The sequence below is a fragment of the Mustela putorius genome, unplaced genomic scaffold, assembly GCF_011764305.1.
Source record: "Mustela putorius furo isolate JIRA1106 unplaced genomic scaffold, ASM1176430v1.1 tig00537227_pilon_pilon_pilon, whole genome shotgun sequence".
Taxonomy (NCBI): domain Eukaryota; kingdom Metazoa; phylum Chordata; class Mammalia; order Carnivora; family Mustelidae; genus Mustela; species Mustela putorius.
In genome coordinates this window covers 2,458,788-2,483,858 of record NW_025422368.1, presented here as the reverse complement: position 1 = coordinate 2,483,858, position 25,071 = coordinate 2,458,788, and the positions used below count along the sequence as shown (strand labels likewise).

The window sequence follows — 25,071 nt, the reverse complement described above, 5'->3', positions numbered from 1 at the left end:
AATGTACAAGGGTTCCGATTTCTCCACATCCTTGTCAACACTTGTTCTTTTCTGTTTGTTTTAAAGTAGCCATCTTAATGGGGGTAAAGTGGTATTTCACTGTAGTTCTGGTTTGCATTTCTCTAATGATTAGTAATGTTTAGCATTTTTTCATGTGCTCATTAGCCATCTGTGTATCTTTTTAGTAGAAATGTATTTAAGTCCTTGTTTTTCAATCAAGTTGTTTTGCTCTTGAGTTTCAGAGCTCTCTATATATTCTGGGTATTAATCCCTTATCAGATATATGATTTATAAATGTTTTCTCCTATTGTGTAGGTTGTCTTTTTATACTGTAGATGGTGTCTCGTTTTTTTTTAAGATGTCATTAAAAAAAAAAAAGATGTCATTTATTTTTTATTTGTATGTAATTTGCGTGTTTTTTTTTAAGTTCTTATTCAAATTCCAGTTAGGTAACATAGAGCGTAATATTAGTTTCACATGTACAACATAACAATTAAATACTTCCCTACAACACCCCGTGCTCACCACAAGTGCCCTCCTTAATCCCAATGAACTATTTAACCCATCAACCTACCCACCTCTGACAGTGTCTTTTTAAAAAAATTTTTATTATTATTTTTTAAGTAGGCTCCCTGCCCAACACGGGGTTCAAACTCATGAGCCCCTCTCTTGATCATGAGAGATCAAGACTCAACTGTTGATCATGATAACAGATCAAGAGTCACATGATCGGGGCACCTGGGTGGCTCAGTAGGTTAAGCCGCTGCCTTCGACTCAGGTCATGATCTCGGGGTCCTAGGATCAAGTCCCACATCGGGCTCTCTGCTCGGCAGGGAGCCTGCTTCCTTCTCTCTCTCTCTCTGCCTGCCTCTCTGCCTGCCTCTCTGCCTGCTTGTGATCTCTCTCTGTCAAATAAATAAATAAAATCTTAAAAAAAAAAAAAAGAGTCACATGATCTACCAACTGAGCCAGCCAGGCACCCTTGACAGTGTCTTTAAATGCACAAAATTTTTAAAATTTTAATGAAATTCAATGTGTCTATTTTTTCTTTTCCAAGAAATCATTGCCAAACCCAGTATCATGAAACTTTTGTCCTATGTTTTCTTCTAAGAGTTTACTGTTTTAGGTCTTACATTTAGGTCCCTGATCCATTTTGACTTAAATTTTATATATAGTGTTAGGGAGGTGTCCAAGTTTATTCTTTTGCATGTGGAGATCTAGTTTTCCCAGCACCATTTCTTAAAAAGACCGTTCTTTTTCCACTGAATGGTCCTGACAGCCTCCTCAAAAATCATTTGGCTGTATATGTGAGGAATTATTTTTGGTATCTCTATTCAATTCCAATGGCCTATATGTCTGTTTTTATGCCAATATCACAGTGTTTAGATTACGGTAGCTTTTTTTTCTTTTTTAAGATTTTATTTATTTACTTGACAGAGAGAGAGAAGAGATCACAAGTAGGCAGAGAGGCAGGGAGCCCAATGTGGGGCTCGATCCCAAGACCCTAAGATCATGACCTGAGCCAAAGGCAGAGGCTTAACCGACTGAGTCACCCAGGCACCTCTTGATTACTATAGCTTTGTACTAAGTTTTGAAATTAGGAAGTGTGAGTTCTCCAATTTTGTTCTTTTTCAAGATTGCTTTGGCTATTCAGGGTCCCTTGAGATTATATACGAATTTTAGGATGGGTTTTCTTTTTTTTTTTTTTTCTTTTTTTTTTTTTTTTAAAGATTTTATTTATTTATTTGACAGAGAGAGATCACAAGTAGGCAGAGAGGCAGGCAGAGAGAGAGGAAGGGAAGCAGGCTCCCTGCTGAGCAGAGAGTCCGATGTGGGACTCGATCCCAGGACCCTGAGATCATGACCCGAGCCGAAGGCAGCGGCTTAACACACTGAGCCACCCAGGCGCCCCTTAGGATGGGTTTTCTACTAATAAAAAATGTTATTGGGATTTTGACAGACACTGCATTGAACCTTATTGCTTTGGGTAGTTCTGATATTTCAATAATATTAAATCTCCCAATCCGTGACATGGGATGTGTTTCCATTTTTTTTTTTTTAAAGATTTTATTTATTTGAGAGAGAGAGCAAGAGAACAAGCAGAGGGAGTGGCAGACAAAGGGAGAGGGAGAAGCAGACTGCCCATCAGGCAGAGAGCCCAGCATCGGGCTACATCGCAGCACCCTGGGATCATGACCTGAGCAGATGCTTAACCAACTGAGCCACTCAGTCGCCCTAGGATGTGTTTCCATTTATTTACATCTTCTTTAAATTCTTTAAATCTTCTTCTTTACATCTTCTTTAAATTCTTTCAGCACTCTTTTGCAGTTTTCACTAAGTCTTTCACCTCCTTAAGTTAATTACCAAGTTTTTTAAAAAATTTATTTATTTATTTGACAGACAGAAATCACAAGGAGGCAGAGAGGCAGGCAGAGAGAGAGGAGGAAGCAGGCTCCCCGCTGAGCAGAGAGCCCGACACGGGGCTCGATCCTAGGACCCTGGGATCATGACCTGAGCCGAAGGCAGAGGCTTTAACCCACTGAGCTACCCAGGCGCCCCTAATTACCAAGTTTTTTATTCTTTTTGATGCAATTGTAAATGGGTTTTTTGTAATTTGGGATACTGACTAGAATCCTTTCACCTTTCAGGACTCCCTCAAGCATTTCTTTTGAGGTAGGTCTAATGGTCATTAACTCCTTCAGTATAAATGATCTGGGAATATTGTAATTTCTCTCTCACTTTTAAAAATTTTTTAATTGTAAAAATTTTTTTTGAAGATTTAATTTATTTATTTGACAGAGATCTCAAGTAGGCAGAGACAGGCAGAGAGACAGAGAGAGAGAGGAGGAGGAAGCAGGCTTCCCGCTGAGCAGAGAGCCCGATGTGGGGCTCGATCCCAAGAACCTGGGACCATGACCTTAGCTGAAAGCAGAGGCTTTAACCCACTGGGTCACCCATGCGCCCCTCTCTCTCACTTTTGTTTTTTGTTTTTAAAGATTTTATTTTTAAGTAATCTCTACACCTAATGTGGGGTTTGAACTCACAACCACAAGATCAAGAGAGATGAATTTCAGTTACTGGGCCAGCCAGGCACCCCTCCCTCACTTCTGAAGGTCAGTTTTGCTGGATATAAGATTTTTGATTGGCAGTTGTTTTCCTTTAGCACTTCACATATATCATCCCACTGTCTTCTGACTTCCAAAGTTTCTCATCAGGAATCTGATAATAGGGGCACCTGGGTGGCTCATTTGTTAAGCATTTGCCTTCAGTTCAGGTCATGATCCTGGAGTTCTGGGATCGAGCCCTGTACTGGACTCCTGCTCTGCAGGGAGTCTGCTTCTCCCTCTCCCTCTGTTCCTCCCTCTGCTTGTGCTCTTTCTCAAATAAAAAAATAAAATCTTTAAAAAAAAAAAAGAAATCTGATAATATTATGGAGGATCCTTTGTATGTGATAATTCACTTCCTTTTCACTTCCTTTTTGCTGTTCTCAAGATTCTCTCTATCTTTGTCTTTTCAAAGTTTATTTATAATGTGTCTTGGTCTGAGTCCCCTTGAGTTCATCTTACCTGCAGTTTGTTGAGTGTCTTGCATGTTTCAAGTCATGTCTTTCATCAGATTCAGAAAGTGTTCACCCATTATCTCCTCAAATATTCCCCCTGCTCCTCTCTCTCTCTCTTCTTCTGGGACTACCACAATGTGTATGTTGGTCTACTTCAGTGCATCATATAGGTCCTCTAGGTCTGTTTGCTTTTCTTCAATCTTATTACTTTCTGTTCCTCACACTTGATAACTTTTATATCCTATCTTCAAGTTTGCAGATTCTTTCTTCTGCTTGCTCAAATCTACCTTCAAATCCCTCTACTAAATTTTTCATTTCAGTTATTGTACTTTTTAGTTCCGGTGTTTCGTTTTGGTTTCTTTTTAGATTTTCTATCTCCTTGTTGATGTTTCCATTTTATTCACACACTGTTTTCTTAACGTTGGCTACACTTCCTTTAGTTCTTTGAATATCCTTTTTTTTTTTTTTTTAAAGATTTTTATTTATTTGTTAGAGAGAGAGAGAGATACAGAGCGCAAGCACAGGCTTCAGAGTGGCAGGCTAGAGGCAGAGGGAGAAGCAGGCTCCCTGCCGAGCAAGGAGCCTGATGTGGGACTCAATCCCAGGACGCTGGGATCATGACCTGAGCCAAAGGCAGCCGCTTAACCAACTGAGCCACCCAGGCGTCCCTAGTTCTTTGAATATCTTTAAGACAGTTGTTTTAAAGTTTTTGTCTAGTAGATCTGCTATCAGGTCTTTTTCAGGGAGTTTCAGTTAATTTATTTTTTCCTTCAACACTGGGAATTATTTATTTAAGATTTTATTTTTTATTTATTTGTTTTAAATATTTTATTTATTTGAGAGAGAGAGTAAGAGAATACAAGCAGGGGGCATGGCAGGCAGAGGGAAAGGGAGAAGCAGGTCCACTGCTGAGCAGGAAGCCAGACATAGGGTTCAATCCCAGGATCCCAGGACCACAACCCAAGCCAAAGACAGACACTTAACCAACTGAGCCACCCAGGCACCTCTAAGATTTTATTTTATTTTTTTAAGATTTTATTTATTATTTATTTGACAGACAGAGATCCCAAGTAGGCAGAGACGCAGGCAGAGAGAAAGGAAGGGAAGCAGGTCCCTGCAGAGCAGAGAGCCTGATGTGGGGGCTCGATCCCAGGACCCTGGGATCATGACCTGAGCTGAAAGCAGAGGCTTTAACCCACTGAGCCACCCAGGCGTCTCCTAAGATTTTATTTTTAAGTAATCTCTATACTCAACATGGGAATCAAACTTAAAACCTTGAGATCAAGTTGCATGCTCCACTGACTGAGCCAACCAGGTGCCCCCGAAACTGGGCATTTGAAGCGATTTAATAAAGTAGTAACTCTGAAAATCAGATTCTACCCCTTCCCCAAGCCTTGCTAATTTTTATTATTGTTTCAGTGTTGGTGTAGGGTGATGTAGGGTGTCTCTGTGCTGAGGATCAGACTGAGGCATAAACTTACTATCTTCTTAGGTCTTTTCTGAGCCTTTCCCTGGACTCACACACTCATTTTCTAATTTTCTTATATATGCAGTTGTTTCTGAGGACCTTAGTCTGTAACGTCTGGCTCCCAAAAGGGAGAAAAATGAAGAATAAAGTGGGCAGGAGCGGTGCAGGCCTTTTAAACCCCTTGGAAGTCACTTCAGCCAGATGGAGAAGCACTTGCAACAATGAGGGGAGGTGCAATAAAAATGGCTACCTACCTCTCTGTCTACACCTCTGACATCAGGAGCACCAATGAATAATCAGAGCAGCAATCTGATATTTGGAAGACAGGGTTCTTTCTGACCATTCTAGCTCCTATATGCTATGTATAAGCTGCTCCAAGAACACATGCACAGCTGCCTGGCTCCTGCCTGGGGGTGGGGGAGAATAGCTACTACTGTGCTGAGCACAGAAATTGATTTAACTTAACCACAGTTTACCTTCTAATCCTTTCCCCCTATAAGTTATAAGCCTTTAACAGACTCCAGAATTCCCGAATACTTTTATCAGACAGATTCTGCCAGTGTAACTGTTGTCTGGGAGGGGAGACCAATTCCTGGTGCTTCCTACTCTGCCACCTTCCCAGAATCCCTTTCCTTTCAATAATATTCCCTGTGACTTTTTCCAGTAAGGCCATAATTAAATCCTGGATCCAAGGACTTTAAAACTGGAAATCTATATCACTTATTAGACTCTGAGATCCCGAAGAGACTACTGTCAATTAATGCCTTACATATTGGACTGTCTGGTGAAAGGGGGTGGCAGTGGAGCAGAGACAGGGGAAGAGGTAATAGGTTTGAGGAAGACACTATTGGTTTCTTAACCCAATTCTCCATTCCCAACCCTTCTCCCTTGTTTGCTTCCCACTATAAACGCAGAAAAGCCAGATGCTCACTTCCTCAGCCTCCCATGCAGGTAGGATTAAAGTGGTCACACAGTTTAGGCCACAGAAATCCACTGGGGGCTGGGATAAAAGACTGAACTTCTGGGAACACTTTTGTTTCCTTATAAAGAGAAAACTAAAAGAGGAAATTTCCTGGTGCTACTTCTTTTCTTTCGTTGCTCATCCTTGACTGAGGCAACAAACTTGAGACTAAAAGGTAAAGGCTAAAAATGGTGGAGCTGAAAGGCAGAAAGAACTCAGGTCCTCAATAACCTTGTTTAGCTGCTCAAACAGTCTTAATTCTCGACTTCTTACGTTACAAGTGTTCACAAAGTTTGAAGCTATAGGAAGTAGCTGCAGCTGAAACCATTTCTAACAAATATATGATAAATTTCAGGATATATAGATTCTTCCTCATTTTCTATTAAGGAACTTGAAAATGGAACAAGGAAGACAGTATCTCATTCCACATCTTCATGAATATTTATCAGCTGTACCTTAAAGCAGAACTGCTTTTCACTTTCGCATAGTATACCAATAAATCACTTCATCTCATCATCACCTATTGCCACAGGATTCTTACAAACAAGGGCTATACATTTGTTCCGGCTTTAGGGAAGGACAAAATGGTAAGAGAGAAGCACCTTGTCATGCTGCTCTTGAACCCGAGGCAGTTAAAGATCCTCTTCAGTAACATATGGAGGTTTAGGTTGACCCACATCTTCTTTTATTCCTGTTTCTCCCTCAAATACATAATGGCTGGCTGTACATTAAACTCCAGGGCACTCTTGGGAACTGTGCTTAAGCATGAACAACAACAGACCCATTACCTTTCTTTAGATAGTGGTGACTTACTTGGATGGATTAAATGTTCGACTTTTTTTTTTTTCAATGTGGGGGCTGAATTCACAACCCGGAGATCAAGAACTGAGCTGAGATCCAGAGTCGGATGCTTAACCACTTAATCAACCTTAACCAACAGAGCCATCCAGGTGCCCCTTATGCTCAACAAACTTTAAAGGACCAGTGCCTAGGAGCAGAGAAATCCCAGCAGCAATTCAGCAGGGCTTGGAACTGTGTCAGTTAACACAGCTAATTGCTTTCTCCATAGCTCCTGCCTAATGGTAGATCTTATAGTATTCTACTTCTCAAACGTATCTGCTTAGCTGGGGTACTATTAAACTTCCCAAAGGAATAACTTTAGTTCTTAACAAAGCAAGGAAAGCTTTCTGGGTCAAAATGATTATCACACAGCCCTGTAAGTTCTTTTGGACATCACACATTTGTGTTTTTCAATCTCATCTCTCTTCCCAAATTCTTATCAGGATATTATTAGGTACAGAGCCCTTGAATAAGACGTCACTTCTATTTTAAATAAGACATCACATCTATTCTGCCACACAGTTAGTGTTGTTGTGCCTGATCTTAGACATGGGTGGGAAAGACAAACATACAGTGTGAACAGTGTGGCTCTTAACCATCAAAGCTGGGATAATTTACTACATTTCGGTTTTCTCTGGGGCTGATGAAAATTTCATTATGCAAAAAGAATACTCTAAACATTTCTTGGTAATAATACAAGAGATTCTGAATGCTTACAATGAGCTCAGCAGAGCAATGTACTATGAATCACACTAGAGAGACTAAAATAGCTAAAAATTCTGCCCCTTTAAGGACTTAAATACAACTTGGTATTCTAACAGTTCAGTCAAAAGAAAAACTGAACCTGAAAGAGAGAAAGTGGGACAGAGAAAAGGAGAGAGAGAAAGAGAGGAAAGGAGGAAAGGACAAGGGTAGAAGAGAAAGGGAAGGAGAAAGAGATGTAGATACTTCAGTCTTCAAAACTTTGAGTGTTTCAATGGCTGGGGCAAGCTTAGAGGATTACACTCAACCATTCAAAAGTAATTCCAAAATGCAGCAATGTGTTTTTGTTTCAAACAAACTAAGTTTAACTGTCCAGAGCTTTAATGACTACAGAAAAGGTTACAGGCTAGTAAAGAAATAGACAAAGATTCAAATGGTTTGGCAAGTCTCTTGAATAAGCCGGGAACTTGTGAAATGCACTGATTCTGCCTTGCCTCCTTAATTTGATGCAGAAAGAAAGCCTTAACCTTGAGTTACTGATACATTCAGCTGATTACCTTTGTGTATAACTTGGAAAGCTTTGAAATAAAACCAAGCAAATAGGAAACTCCTTATATGTTGATTTTTTTTTTTTTTTTTTAACCCATACAAGGTATTTTTTTGGACTGCTGGCCAATGAATAGAGGTCTACATTAAAAGAATGCAGTGGGCACCTGGCTGCCTTCAGCTCAGGTCATGGTCTCAGGGTCCTGGGATCGAGCCCTGCATTGGGCTCTCTCTTTGGGGGGAGCCTGTTTCCCCCTCTCCTCTGCCTGCTTCTCTGCCTGCTTGTGATCTCTCTGTCAAATAAATAAATAAAATCTTAAATAAATAAATAAATAAATAAGAATGCAGGCAGGGAGGGGCAAAATGGAACCTATGCTGCCTAAGAGTCACACTTATCCACACGCTTCGAGACTATTATAGTTATCCACTACAGCAGCAACATCAGGTGCTGGGGAAACTGCCCCTGCTAACCTTCCCAGCCTCATCACAATCTGTGCTCCATCAATATCAAGCTACCTGCAGTTTCTCTGAACACACCATGCTGTTTCATTCTTTTGTGTCTGCTGTTCTCTTATGTTTGGGATATTCTTCTCTCTAACATTCATCGCTATCTTCTCCATCTGGCAAAAAAAAATTTTTGGTAATTTTTTTTTTATCTTTTTCTAAACCGGTTAAAACATCACCTCTTCCAGGAAACCTTCCCTGATGTCTACCAGAGCTCTCTGAACTTGCAAATACTTGTATTATTACATTTATCATACTATAATGTAATTACATTTTTATGTGTCTGACTCGCTTATGAGACAGTGAATACTTTGATACATCTTTCTGTCACTAGTATCTAGCATGGTGTGTAGCACACTGCAGATATCCAAGTTTTTTTTTTTTTTAATTGAACCCACAAAAGCTAACAGGAGTCTGACTGAACTGAGAAAATTATTCATGGGCTAATTTTGGAAACCTGTCCCCAGTCTTACTCAAGGTTAGATACCTGGCAAAATACACAAAGGGAAATGTCTTGACTTTTTTATTCTTACAACAGATCCTTTGTGTGCACCAGATCTCTCACTAGACATTTGTGAAAACCCATATTCAATTTTTGATTCTGGTCTAAAATGGTAACAAATTGTTTCAATTATATAGAAACCTCCCATCCTATTATATCAGAATGTAGACAAACCAGGAGGTGCTAATGGGATCCTATTAACCTTCATATCACATTACAACAGCCCCATCTGTTAAGGGAAAAGAGGAGAAAAAGGATAAATACAAAGGCCATTAAGCATACTGATGGATGTTAGGGATAAATGAAGACTCTGGTACTCCTTGTCCTCACTTCTTGGTAACAATTCACTATAGCAAATAACAGATTTCAACCATAGTGTGGTAGGCTGAGAATGGTTCCCATTTTAGTTTGCTGGAGCTGCCCTAAAACAACAAATTTATTGTCCCACAATTCTACAGGTCAGAAGTCTGAAATCAAGGTGTCAGCACAGCTGGTTCCTTCTGAAGATGTGAGGGAAAATCTGTTCCATGCTCACCTCCTGGCTTCTGATAGTTTTCTAGCAATCTCTGGTGTCCTTGGTTTGTGGTAGCATAACTCCAATCTTTACACGGTGTCCTCCCTGGCTGCACATCTGTGTCCAATTTTCTCCATTTATAATGACACCAATTATACTGGATCATGGGTCCAACCTACTCTAATATGATCTCATATTAACTAATTGTATCTACAACAATCCTATTTCCAAATAAGGTCACATTCTAAGATATTTGGGGCTAGCATTTCCACATGTGAATTTTAGGGGATACAGTTCAACCCCTAACATCTCCCAAAGATATGTCCACGTCCTAATTCCTAGATCCCACATTACCTATATGATGATTAAACTGAGGATTTTGATATGAAGAGGTTATCCTGAATGATGCACCTAGGCCCTCAATGCCATCACAGAGTTCCTTGTAAGAGAAAAGCAAAGGGAGATACACACAAAGAGGAGAAGGTGACGTTAAGACAAAAGCAGAGACTGGAGTGATGTGGCCATAACCCCCCAAATGCCAGCAGCCACCAGAAGCTGGAAGAGGCAAGGAAAGGATTCTCATGAGTGCCTCCAGAGAGATTACTCTGCTCACACCTTGATTTCAGACTTCTGGCCAGGAACATTAACAGGAATAAAAAGGAGCATTACATAATAATAAAGGGGTCAGAGGCACCTGGGTGGCTCAGCTGGTAAAGTGTGACTCTTGATTTTGGCTCAGGTCATTATTTCAGGGTCCGGGGATTGAGCCTCACATCAGGCTCTGCGTTCAGCACAGAGTCTGCTTGCCCCTTTCCCTCTGTTCCTCCCCCTGCTTGAGCACTCTCAAATAAATAAATAAATAAAATCTTTTTAAAAAACTAAATCTTTAAAAAAAAGAGAAAAAGAAAAGAAACCACAAACCAATGTCACTCATGAACATGAATTCAAAAATCCTCAACATTAGCAGGTCATGATCTCAGGATCCTGGAATTAGGCCCATACTTGCTCTACACTCAGTGGGGAATCTGCTTAAGGATTCTCTCTCCTTTCCTTAAGCATGCTGCCCCAACTCATGCATGCACATGCGTGCTCTAAGATAAATCCTTTTTTTTTTTTTTAAGATTTTATTTATTTATTTGACAGAGACACAGCAAGAGAGGGAAGACAAGCAGGGTAACAGCAGAGAGAGAGGGAGAAGCAGGCTTCTTGCCAAGCAAGGAACCTGATGCGGGGCTCAATCCCAGGACACTAGGATCATGACCTGAGCCGAAGGCAGATGCTTAATGACTAAGCCACCCAGGCGCCCTGATAAATAAATAAATCTTTAAAAAAAATCCTAAACAAGATAATAAAACACAAGAATGTTGAAAAGAATTACACATCACAACCAAGTGAGATTTATCCCAAGTATGCAAGGATGGTTCATGTAATCTATTACATCAGCAGGCTAAAGAAGAAAAAATCACATGATCATATGAGTGGATGCAGAAAAAATATTTGGTAAAACCCTACACAATGATAAAAACCCTCAGCAAACTAAGAAGAGAGAAGAACTTCCTCAACTTGATAAAAGAACATCTCTAAAAAAAAATGTACAGCTAACATCATACTTAACGTTGAGAAACTTGAAGCTTTCTCACTAAGATCGGGTACAAGGGAAGGATGTTTCTTCTCACTACTTTTCAACATTGTACTGGATGTCCTAGCTAATGCAGTAAGACAAGAAAAGGAAGTAAAAGGTATGCAGACTGGGAAGGAAGAAATAAGACTATCTTTGTTGGCAGATGGCATAATCATCTATGTAGAAAATCCAAAAGAATCAACAAAAATCCCTATAATTAATAAGTGATTACAGTAAAGTTGCAGGATACAAGGTTAATATACAAAAGTCAACTGCTTTTTAAAAAGATTTATTTTAAATTCTTTCTTTTAAATAAGATTTTTATTTATTTATTTGATGGAGAGAGAGAGAGAGAGCACAAGCAGGGAGAGTGGCAGGCAGGGGAAGCAGGAGGCAGAGAGAGAAGCAGGCTCCCTACTGAGCAGGGAGCCCAATCCCGGGGTTGGATCCCAGAGCCCTGGGATCATGACCTGAGCTGAAGGCAGACGCTCAGTAACTGAACCACCCAAGATTTATTTATTTTAAAAGAGAAAAAAGAAAGCAAGCATGAGTCGGGGGAGGAGGAGAGGGAGAAAGAGAGGGAAAGAATCCCAAGCAAATTCCCCACTGAGCATGGAGCCCAACATGGGGCTCAATATCATGACCCTGAGATTGTGACCTGAACCAAAATCAAGAGTGAGACAACCAAATGCTTGAGTCACCCAGGAGCCCTTCAACTTTTTTTTTTTTTTTTTTTTTTTGAGAGAGAGAGCGAGCAGGGGGATGGGCAGAGGGAAAGGAAGCAGCAGACTCCCTGCTGAGTGGGGAGCCAGACGTGGGGCTCAATCCCAGAATCCCAAGATCATGCCCAAAGCCTAAGGCAGTGGCTTAACTGACTGAGTCACCCAGGCACCCTCAACTTTTTTTTTTTTTTTAATATACCATCAATGAACAAGTAAAATTTGAAAATAAAAACATAATGCCATTTACATTAGCATCCCTAAAACTGAAATAGTTAGGTATAAATCTAACAAAATATGTATAAGATCCCTCTGAGGAAAATTACAAAACTCTGATGAATGAAATCACAGAAAATCTAAAATAAATGGCAAGACATTCCATGTTCATGGACAGGAATACTCAATATTGTCAAGATGTTAGTTCTACCCAACTTGATCTAAGGATTCAATGCACTCCCAATGAAAATCTTAGTGAATTATTCTGTGGATGTCAACAGACAACCTGATTTTAAAGCTTAAATGGAGAGGCACCTGGGTGGCTCAGTGGGTTAAAGCCTCTGCCTTCGGCTCAGGTCATGATCTCAGGGTTCTGGGATCAAGCCCCGCATCAGGCTCTCTGCTCATGAGGAACCTGCTTCCTCCTCTCTCTCTCTGCCTGCCTCTCTGCCTACTTGTGATCTGTCAAATAAATAAATAAAATATTAAAAAAAAAAAAAAAAGCTTAAATGGAGAGGCAAAAGATCCAGAATGCCCAACTCAATATTGGAAGAGAACAACGGTGATGGACTGTCACTAACTTCAAGATACACTCTAAAGCTACAATAATCAAGATAATGGGGCGCCTGGGTGGCTCAGTGGTTAAAGCCTCTGCCTTCGGCTCAGGTCATGATCCCAGGGTCCTGGGATCGAGCTCCGCATTGGGGCTCAGCAGGGAGCCTGCTTCCTCCTTCTCTCTCTCTGCCTGCCTCTCAGCCTACTTGTAATCTCTGCCTGTCAAATAAATAAATAAAATTTTTAAAAAATCAAGATAATGTAGTACTGGTGAAAGAACAGACAAAAAGATCAATGGAAAGGATGGAGAGCCGAGAAGTAGACCCTCCATAAATATAGTGAAATTTTAATTGAAATTAATTGATCTTTAACAAAGGAGTAAAGGCAGTACAATGGAGCAAAGAAAATCTTTTTCACTGAATAGTGCTGAGACAACTGGACATTCATAGGACCTAAAGAAAAAAAAAATCTAGACACAGACCTTACACTCTCCACAAAAATTAACTCAAATTGGATCACAGACATAAATGTAAAAGCCAAACTATAAAACTCCCAGAGGTTAGCAATGCCTGCATGGCTCAGTCTATTAAGCATCAGACTCCTGATATCAGCGTAGGTCTTGATCTCAGGGTTGTGAGTTCAAGCTCCTTGTTGGGCTCCATGCTGGGAATGGAACCTTTACTTAAAACAAAACAAAAAACTCCTGAAGGTAACATAGAAGAAAACTTAGATAATTTGGGGTTTGGCGATAAACTTTTTAGATACAATACCAAAGTCACACAATTCATGAAAGAAAGAATTAATATGTCAGACTTGTTCAAATTAAAATCTGCTCTGTGAAAGTCAGTATCAAGGGAATGAGAAATCAAGCCACAGACTGGGAGAAAATATCTGTGAAAGACACATCTGATAAAGCAAAATATATATCCAAAAAACTCCGAAAACTCAATAAAAAGAAAACAAACAACCCAATTAAAAAATGGGTCAAAGGGGTGCCTGGGTGGCTCAGTCATTAAGCATCTGCCTTCGGCTCAGGTCATGATCCCAGGGTCCTGGGTTTGAGCCCCACAAAACTTGTGGGAAGCTTGGCGGGGAGTCTACTTCTCCCTCTTTCACTCCCTGTGCTTGTGTTTCCTCTCTCACTGTGTCTCTCTCTGTCAAATAAATAAAATCTTAAAAAAAAAAAAAGTGTTCAAGAAACATTAACTCTTTAAAAAAAAAAAAAAAGGACAAAGGGGCACCTGTGTGGCTCAGTTGGCTGAGCATCCAACTCATGATTTTGGCTCAAGTCATTATCTCATGCGTCATGGAATCAAGCCCCTTGTTGGGCTCCCTACTCAGCAGGGAGTCTGCTTGAGATCCTCCCCCTCTGCCCTTCCCTCCACCCGAGCTTGCTCCCTGCTCTCTCTCTTTCAAATAAATAAATGAATTTTTAAAAATGGGCCAAAGACCTTAACAGACTGCCCACCAAAAAAGATATATAGATGGATAAAGATATACATATGAAAAGATGCTCCATATCACACATCATTAGGAAAACACAAATTAAAACAACAGTGACGTCCTGCTACATACACATTCAAATGGCCAACATCCAGATCACTGACAACAACGAATGCTGACAGGGGTGTGAAAGAATAGGAACTCTCATTCATTGCCAGTAGAAATGCAAAATGGTACAGCCACTTGGAAGACGGTTTGGCAGTTTCTTACAAAACTAAACACAGTCTTACCATATGATCTAGAAATCATGCTCTTTGGTATTTATCCAAAGCAACTGAAAACTTATGTCCACATAAAAACCTGCACATGAATTTTTATAGCAACTTTACTCATAATTACCAAAACCTGGAAGCAACCAGAATATCCTACAGTGGGTGAATGGATAAATAAACTGTGGTATGTCCAGATGATGGAATATTATTCAGCACTAAAAATAAATGAGGTATCAAACCAAGAAAAAATATGGAGGAATCTTAAATGCATATTACTAACACATATTAAGTGAAAGATGCCAATCTGAAACAGCTACATACTGTATGATTCCAACCAAATGGCTCTCTGAAATAGGCAAAATGGTAAAGACAGTACAAAGATCAGTGGTTGCCAGGGGACAGAAGATAGCACAGAGGATTTTTAGGGCAGTGAAAATATTCTATGATAATATAATGATGGATACATGTCACTATACATTTTTCCAAACCCGTCAAGGTACGACACCAAGAGTGAACCCTAAACTATAAATTCTGGGTGATGATGGCGCATCAGTGCAGTCTCATCAGTTACAGGAACTACAGCACTCTAGTGGGGGATGCTAATAATGGCTGGGGCTATGGACCTGTGGGGGCAGGGCAACCTCTGTACCTTCTCCATTCTGCTGTCAAACTATAACGGCTCTCAAAAAATAAAGCCTTAGAAAAAGTTGAAAATGACTAAGTAAAAATAAATAGCTTGATGCATGCTTATTCTCACAGAGTGCTCAGAAAAGAGCCTGTACTCATTGCTTATTATTCTAAGACAGAAAAGCACAGCATAGCAGAAAGTCCAGCTTCCAAACAAGAATTGTTGTCTCTTTGACAGAGCTCCAATGCAATTACACCCGAGCCACTGATTTTTCTATCACTACTTCCCCTTTGTTTCAGAGACAGCATCCACGACCTTCTGTTCATGCGGTGGAGGAAGAAATTGCTTCCCGGAAAGCTGAGCCCACTGCCTTTTACTAGATAAAGAAAAAACAAAAAGTCATTCGACTCTGACAAGCCGATTACTGTCTATGGAGGAGCAAAATGCCTCCCTTAGGACTAAGGAAAGAGCCAACAAGGTACAATATGTTCAAACCTTTAACCACTGCTCTGCCAAGAGCTGCTACATATGAGCACACTACTCTCTCTCCTCTGAGCAGTCACATGCGCCTAACTCAAAGTACAAGCCTCCATAAGGAGGCTACCTAGCTGTAGTTTCAAATGCATATAAAGTGAAAGAATGCTGAAACAAGTCTCCCCTTTCCATTTTTGCATTGCCTTAGCTAGGCAAAAACTAAAGGAAAGAAAAGGAAAGGCTAAAGAGGAAATAGCTAAATTGTTGAATCTAATATGGTGCCTTATAAAACAAATTCAGACACCCAGACCCCTGAAAATGTTAGAGTAACTACTTTTACTGTCCCCTCCCAATACAGCCTAAGTGGACTAGGGTCTCTTCTTCTAAGAAATACCCGAAACTGAAGTAAAATGACAAATGTCTGATGTTATGAACATTTAAGACAGTATAAAAAATTAATGTACACAGATTGTCACTGTATAAAAAAATGATGTTCACTAAAGTGACAAGTGTAATACTATCTGCTCAGTCTAGTATTCCAAAGATTGACTGATTGATTGATTGATTTTAGAGAAAGAGAGAGCATGAGTAGGGAGAGTGGCAGAGGGAGGAGAGAGAGAATCCCAAGCAGTGTTGCACTGAGCCCCAAGTGGGGCTTGATGTCAGAACGCTGAGATCATGACCTGAGCTGAAATCAAGAGTCAGATGCTAAACTGACGGGAGTCACCCAGGCGCCCCTCACTCTGGTTTTCTAGAGCAAAGTCCACCTACACCCCACACCTGAGATCTTGACAAGTCCAATGAAAACTCTTCACTTGACTAAAATAACTCATGCCAATAAACGGATTTATTGTTCAGTTTTTGGTTGTTATTTTTTCCCCCCAGTCAGTGACTTTGAGAACAGGGACACAAAAAGGAGGTAACTGAGACTTAGCATTAAAATGCAGGCCTTTGGGACACTTGGGTGCCTCAGTCGGTTAAGTGCTTGCCTTTGGCTCAGGTCTGATCCCAGGGTCCTGGGATCAAGCCCCATGGTGGGCTCCTTGCTCAGCATGGAGCCTGCTTCTCCCTCTCTCTCTGCCTGTTACGCACCCCCTGCTTGTGCTTTCTCTGTCAATAAATAAAATCTTAAAAAAAATTTTTTTTAATTAAAAAAAATGCAGGCCTTTAAAAAAATCATCCACCCTATTAAGCTGCTACTATCTATCTGGTAACCTCTTACCAATCAAGCTTGTAGTCTCTGTTTCATAGGTTGCTGCTTTAAATCACCTTTTCTCTGCAATTAGTTTTATAAGAACTCCTGCCAGGACACACACACCTGGAGACAGACAGACAGACACACACACACACACAAACTCACACACACACAAACATGCATGCATACACATGGAACTAAATGCGTGTCAGAGGCATCCAGAAAAATAAACAAATGAGATCTCTGACCCCTAGAGTGATCGTTTTGGTAGTCTGTGACCTTGCCCAATAAGGCATTCTCAGCTTTGAAGCCAAGAATTTGACTTGGTCACAGCTAGAAAAGACAAGACTTCAGTCAGATATTTCCTGATGTTGAATGCTAAATTCTGAATCAGAATCAGAATCAAGAAGGGAAATATATATTTTAAGCAGCCTTTCCATAAAACATACAGACAAAATATACAAAGAATACTTGTACTATAAACATCAACCAAGAAATTCTCCAATCTCTTTCAATCCTTTGTGTACTTCCACATATTTTTATCACAAATTATTTCACATAAATATTTCCATGTATCTACTTAGCCACAGGTGTCACTTTTAATGATAAATGAGGTCCACAGCATTAACACACAAGGGAAAAAGAAGACCAGACATATGGAAGGGCTATGAAATCAAAGAAGAGGATGCAAGATCTGAGTAGAGAAGAATTTTATTATTCATGGGTAGGACCCTCCATGCAGTTGTACGCCCAAAAATTCAGAGGATAAACAAGCTAGCAATCACCAGGCAGAATACACATCTCAGGACACCATTAACCAACTTCTAGCCATACCCTCATCCCACCTTAGTCATATTTCCTCTTGCTACCAATCAGTATGGCAGCCACTATAACCAAAGCCCCACTATTACATGACACTACACAAAGAAAGATGCCATTTGTATCTGGGAGCTTACAGACATAAAACTAAGAATGAGAAGAAGGAAGTCAATCAGGAAGTAACCCACTCTAGAATTCACAAAGATGACACCACAATGCTTCTTTGGGCCTATGAGTGGAGGATGCTGAAGCCAAGATTTTTAGGTCCCAATTTCCTAGTTCTGTCTACCTTTCTGACCGGTCAAGAATTTATTTTCTTTCCATCTTAAAATCATGGCCAAGCTACAAACATGATTGTTTACCTCAGAAAGAGTTAGCCACATCTCAGCAGCACTCCCAGGCAGTTAAAAATCCATTACCATTACAGATTAAGGCTAAGGCAGTTGCAGAGAGGTCCTTTCATGTGAGTAAGAATTCTTATCTTTTTGTACAAGTCAAGCTCAGTTATAGTAATAAACTGTAGTTTATTACTGACTGCACTGGGACCACTGACCAAAAAACGACTTATTCTCTCTCCCCACCCCACCCCCATGTTAGATGAGCATATTTACATGTATAGGTCGAATAATGAGAAACCAGTTTAGCCTAGTAGTTAAAAGGGCTAGTCTGGGTTTGTGTAATAGCTCCATCACAAAATATCGTGTGGCCTTGTACAAGTTACTCAGTCTCTCTGAACCTTCGCTTTCTCATCTGTACAACAGGGATAATATTATATCCTCCTTCAGGGGATTTCTAGGATTAAATAAAGTAGTATCTATAAAGCACTTTTATACAGTACATAAGAGCTCAGTTAGCTGTTGCATTACTGCTGTTATTATTACATTAATAGAGTTAAACAATTTTCTTTGTATTTTGTTCTCTCCCATTCCCCCCATCTAATCCCTTGGGTGGAATACAATTTTCCACATTATATAAACATAGCCTTTCCTCTAAGTGTGTAGGTCTGTATACCCAAGCTGCTGGTCTGCACTAATCAACAGTAATTCTGAACATCATGTTATAGAGCCTGATGTAGGCTAATGTTCATTTTACCATGGAGTCAATTCAGCTCAACAAGTAGGGAAACTAAATTACCACTGAGGCCAAGACTGGAGCCCAGTCTAGAAGGTGGAAAGTCACTATCTCTATGAAAAGAGATCTTGCCCAATACTAGAGAGTTATTATTCTAAGTAGATAGGAAGCCTGAATTCTAGAACTGGAGAGATCAGTTCAGTCTCCTTCCCTCATATTTTAACAATATAAATTTTCCAGGGCAGGGCAAAGAGGAAATATCTCTTTCTATCTCAAAAAGAATTAAGTTGCTTCTAGTGTTTATTAGGATGCTTCTTAAGACTTAGAATTCTCAACTAGCTTCTAACAGAAGGAAATTGAAATAGCCCAATACAAAACTAAGAAGTAAATCTATTTATCTTTGACAGCCTCATAAGTTGCCACGTCTCCTTTGCTCAGGAACCATTCTACCTAAGCCAGTCCTCATCTACTATTCCAAAACACAAATACAAACTTCTATTCCTTAGTGTAGCCAATACTACATCCGTGGCTAAACTGATTTATACTAAAGGTCCCATACTTTTCTAGTAACTTATTAGTTTACATGAATCTTTCACTAATGTAGAAGTACAGAGGATTACTTTAAGACAGGGAATCTTTCTTACTTACCTTTAAGTTGCACTGACTTTTTTCAGTCACATATAAGGCTGCCCTTGAGAGGAATGGAAAGGACATTTTATTGTACTCAACATCATCAAAGGAAAAAGGATCATGGGCTCTACTACTTCTTTGCTCAGCCCTAATACCTTCACTCCCCATATACAGTCCAATGTTCATGCTACCCTTGCTCCCAAAACCCAGAATCAGTAAAACTCTCACTAGGCAAGTCAAATCTTTTAACATCAGAGAGATTTCTGGAGGATCAGAAAAGCTGCCACCTTAATCTCCCTGGATAGATTCTTGAGACTTTTAGAGGGACCTTCGAGCTGTGACATTAAATATTAAATTTTCTCTTCCCCTTTCTCTAGCTATACCTAATCACATGGTTATCTGCTCATAACTTTAAAGAATTAGAGGACAGCAAGATTCTAACTATATGACATTCTGGGAAAGACAAAACTATGGAGACGGTAAAAAGATCAGTGGTGGGGTGCCTGGGTGGTTCAGTAGGTTAAACATCTGCCTCTCAAATAAATAAATACATCTCAAAAAAAAAATTAAATGTATATTAGAAAAAGAAATCAGTGGTTATCAAGCGTTGGGGATAACTGCAGGGAGGGATGAATAAGTGGAACACGGGAATTTTTAGAGCAGTAAAACTACTCTATATGATAAATAATGGTGGGTGCATATTATTGCACATTTGTGAAGACCCATAGAATGTACAACACAAAGATTAAACCCTAAGGTAGCTGCGGACTTCAGTTAGTATTAATGTATCAATATTGGCTCATCAGTTATAACAAATGTACCACACTAACATAAAATAGCAGGGGGGAGGGAAGGGACGGGGCACCTAGGTGGCTCAGGTCATGATCCCAACATGGGATCAAGCCCCAGGTCCCTGCTCAGTGAGGAAGCTTGTTTTTCCCGCTCCTTCTGCTGCTCCCCCCCCCCCCCCGCCAACTTGTGCACTCTCAAATAAATAAATAAATACAAGCCTTAAAAAAGAAAAAAGACACAGTAGCAGGGGAGAATAAGAAGTATATATGGGAACTCTCAGTACTTTCCACTCAATTTTTTTTCAAAAGATTTTATTTATTTTCTTAACAGAGAGGAGTAAGAGAGAGAGAGCGAGCACAAGTGGGGGAGAGGGGCAGAGGGAAAGGGAGAAGACGACTCCCCATTGAGCAGGGAGCCTTAGGTGGGGCTCGATCCCAGGACCCCAGGGTCATGATCTGAAATGAAGGCAAATGCTTAACCAACTGACACCTAGTCATTCCTCCACTCAATTTTTCTATAAGTGTAAAACTGATAAAAAGAATAGTCTGTTGTTGTTTTTTTTAAATCAGAGGAAACACTGGTTAATAACCCTTACCAGGTACAATGACTAATAAGAGCCAAGATATGTTATACAAGAAGAAGGCAAAAAGTAAAAAAAGAGACCACAGCGCTTAATCACAAACTAGACAGGAGGATAACTAAAGACAAGGCAAAAGTCTTGAGGAAGTGAGGGAAGGAGAGAGAGACAACTCTCACATCATTTTTATAGTGACTGGTGTGCAAAAAAACTAAAGCAAATGTTATCTCCCTCGGAGAAAGAGAAGAGAAACCAAGCTTATAAGGGGTACTGAGATACTTGGCAGAAAAATTACCACCATTAAGCCTCTGGCATACTTACAAGTGTCACCCTGATGCCTCTCCCTGTGGCTAAGAAATCAGAGCTTGTCACTGTAACCAAGTCTGCAACCTGTGCTGGTGCCAATCTTTATGGTAAATTGAGGCATTTTTCAGGAAAATCAAGGGATAATTGCCCAGTCTCAAAAGCAGATCTGACCCTTGGGAGGAGAAAGGAGGCGTTCCTTTTGCCACTGGATGATTCTCTCTGGAATAACATAAATGGCTCTTCAAGAGACTATGTCTTTGATAAGCGGAGCTGCAACTCTGACAGCCAATCTGCCGACTGACTGCCGAACAGAGCGCTCTGCTTTCCACAATGACTCAAAGGACTCGGCAAGGCTGCAGATTTATTTTGCTGACTTTCCCTGCAGAGTTACCCAAGTTTTTCAAAGGCAAAAAGGAAGAACTCTTTCCCTCAACCCAGGGAATTGCAAATTCCACCTGGGATCTAAAGACAGAATTATGTTTGCTCAAAATCCGACATCATCGATGTGAGCAAGGGGATTTAAATGCTGGAATGAGGGCTGGCAATGTTGGTCTTTAGAGCAGAAGTTGGTTCGGCTCCTTAATCTGCCGGCAGAATCAGCAGCCACAGTCTGGTGTGTCAGACTGGGAATGGGCTAATTTCAAAATTCTTTCTCATTCGCTTCGTTCTTTCACATGGCAATTGTAAATAGTCCAGATTCTTACCAAAGCACAATCTTAGGTGGTGTATTTCAGTGCACAAAGAAACTTCTAAGTAAAAACACAAAGGCACTACTACAAAGAGATAACCCCCAAACCTTCCATCTTTTCTCCACAATGTTTTTCTTCTTGAAATCTTATCCTTAATCTGATCATTTTTGAGGGATTTAAAAAGCAAAATCTATCTATAATAAACTACTAATAACAGCATTTCTCCCTCACAATTTATATGTCATTTCTTCAAGGTGAGATTTTTAAAGAAAACAGCTTTCAACATATTCTAAGTCAAAAGTAATAGCCATGTGCTATGATTTATAGGACAGACCCTCTATGGTTAAATAGATTCAACCCTCAACAGACAAAAGAAAACTAGGCTTGAGAGTTCAGATATGCAATTTCTGTTTGAAACCTTTTTTATCTTAAGATACACAAAGATTTTAAAACACTAATATTTAGAGATAATAAGTTCTATTTTGATTTTTTAAAATATTCATTGCTGTACTGAGCAAGTATCCTACAACAGTAACTGGAGCACGGACAGTAGTAATAGTAAAATACAGCACAGAAAATTATAAACAGAAAATCAGAGTAAGATTTTTTTTTTCCCCAATAAAAAACCATGTAACCCCTTTTACAAAAACAAATGAAAAGCGGACAAAAATATAGATGTTCTGCTTTATAAATAACACTGGCAAACAATAGCTATCTTAAATTTTTAGACATAACCAAAAGTCTAAAGATCTGGCTAAGTGAAATTAAGCTAAATGCTTACTAACGTTTGCAACTGTAACCCTTTCAAAGGGGTTTATCATTTGGTTATAAAGACTCAAGATCAAAACCTGGCTCTTCCCTAATTCCAAATGAAGAGGCTTCTTTTGTTCTGTAAATCCAATTTAAAAAGAACACTGTATTTTAATATAAGTCACTGGCATCTGGTTAAAAAGCTTAAGTTTGTCCCATTACATCCTTTGAGCAGAACATTGAAGTTCTCTTTCCTCTCCTATGAAAGAGCTTCCAGAGAGAGCATCTCTTGTACCTTGTTCATAATGCACAATTTATCGGCATTTTGTTTCCTTTCTAAATGGCCGGGAGGGAAGAAGAGCTCCACAGCCACTGTGTGTGGTTAGTAATGGCGCTTTTACTTGTCATTGTACAAAGCCTGTTAAATATTTACAACACAGACAGCAATATCTAGTCCTAAACACCCAGTTGTGAGTTTGAATTTTTTTAGAAATAAATCTATGACAAGTTTTCCCCAGCAAAACGCCAGAAGACTTTACTAACAGCTTCAAGAGACCCAGCGGGTCCAGAGGAGCAGTTATAGGCCATCTGGTGATTACTTATTATTATTTATACAGCACTGTAGATGTACACACAGATGTGTTATGAATCCACATACAGAGTAGGCCCTAACAAGGGCTTCAGACAAAATGCGACTGCTGAGCAAGTCAATCTGCATTAAAGAAACACGCTAACCAGAAAGAGGGAACACACTGGCTGTTCTTCAATCTGCCGCATTAGCTGGAAGATTATTTGATAAGAGAATGATGAATTCTATATAATGATGACAATACCTTGTAAGTTAACAACCTAGCTGTACGTAGTTTTGCAGGGGTGGCAAAAGAGGGACTAATGAAGGACAGGCTCTCAGATCCAGAAAGCACATTATTAACTTGGCAGTTTATAAAAGAAGGGAGTAGAAAACAGCCTCTCTCCTGAGTTAGGAAGAACTGAGATACAAAGATACAGAATTTTTTTTTTTTTCCTACCAGGAATGCTCTGAGAACTGTTTCTGGGCTCCCATTCCAAATATTAAGTCATACTCAAGGAAAACAAGAGTGAATAACCGAAAAATTTCATCTAATTTCTTGGGTATCGCTCTAATTAGGTTCATACAGCCTCCCCTTGGCAGATCAGAGCAGGGATGCTTTTAATCCACTATGCTCTTAGTAACATAAAAATAATGGTAACATAAAAAAGCTAAAATCATCAACCACATGTTTCTAAAGGCGAATATCAAGAGTGCCAGATCGGACATTAAAAACAAGGTTTAATTCCTTGCTCTTAATATATTTACATTCTTAAAAATCCTAGTCCCAATTTTGTCCACACGATGCATAACGGTGGTCTACTTCCATCACAACGATTCATAAAACTGTAGCATACTCAGAGTGGACTGAAAGTTATTGCAAAATCAACATATTATTACAAAAAACAAGGTTAGCATTTGGCCTAATTGTGTATAATGCAGTGTATTTTCAGCTGCCTGACAGCATGCAGGCACTCTTACCAGATGGGAACTGGATGAATTATTGAATGAAATATGAATTATTAAATAAAAATTTGAATTTTTTTAAACTCTTGGCAGGGGGTGAGGAAGAAAGGCTTATTTGTTTGCCTGAAATTGCCCTCACCTGTCGAAGCATGTAAAGGTGGTATCTACCACCATAAATGGTATTTACCTATCAAAGCCATTTCTTCCTTATTATTCTCCAATTCAAGATGCTCCCCTGACATAAAGAATTAGTAATCAGCACCAACCCATTCTTCCTTCTTTTCTTTGTGCTAATGCCAGGTAATAGGGATACTTGCCAAAGGGATAGAATTAAAAATCCAGAGTCCCATAATACCAGTATGGCCCACTTAAAGGGAAGGCTGGGATAACAGAAAAAAATCTAGAGATTTGTGTTACATAGGCAATAAAACATATACCTTTGTAGCATGCCAGCATTTAACCAATCATAGAAGCTATTTGTTGCCTCATATATTACAAAGCAATAGAGATTTAAGGGATAATGTTCATGAAGGCAGAGGATACGAAGCAATAAACAGCATTGGAGGTTGGTTAAATGCCAAGTGAAGCCAGGACTACAGCACCATAAACATTATTCCTATTATATGACAAGATAAGGAGGTACAAGAAGCTGCCCTCAATCCCACCACAACTAGGGCTCTACTGCTATTCTTGGCCTTAGAAAGGGAAAGCAGGCCCTGGAGGTCTATGAGCTAGTTATGTGTTTCATGTCTCAGTTAGATACGAAGAGAACCTCAACCTATACCTAAATGTCCTCTGGGAGAAGAAAAGATCTGGCAGTAGATAACCTTAGGGGGGAAAAAGAGTAACAGCCCCTCAGGTCACAATGGACAGAGGAAAAATCAAAGGATTTTTCCTTAAAAGGACAGAGTGGATATAGAGGTGATTATGACAGAAATTTTCCTCAATGGCTAATAATGGGATGATCTTGTCCATTAGAAGTATCTCCTCAGAGGAAATGTGTTCCTGCTCTTAAAGAAATAGACATTCTAAGTAATAAGCTTATATGATCAGCTTCTGCTCAAGGGCTTAGTTACAATAACCAGAAGGACTACTTAAATCTGCATAATTTGTACTACAAAACAGTGTCATGTTCCCAAAAGGGAGGTACAGGAATATGGAATTTGTGGGCTCCTAGTAATAAA

The 25,071-nt window shown here is 39.7% G+C and overlaps 1 protein-coding gene across 12 annotated transcripts in view; it reads right to left on the bottom strand.

Annotated features, from left to right (window-relative positions):
* LOC101674217 (cyclic AMP-dependent transcription factor ATF-7) overlaps positions 1-25,071 on the bottom strand; it is a 94,481-nt gene that overhangs the window by 46,717 nt on the left and 22,693 nt on the right. For 7 of the 12 annotated variants that reach the window (XM_045073288.1, XM_045073287.1, XM_045073280.1 and 4 more), the window contains exon 3: positions 19,258-19,300. The exons of the other annotated variants lie outside the window; for them this stretch is intronic. In XM_045073288.1, the coding sequence (XP_044929223.1) occupies positions 19,258-19,300 (43 nt within the window). The remainder of the gene's footprint in view (positions 1-19,257; positions 19,301-25,071) is intronic. 12 annotated transcript variants of the gene reach the window in all.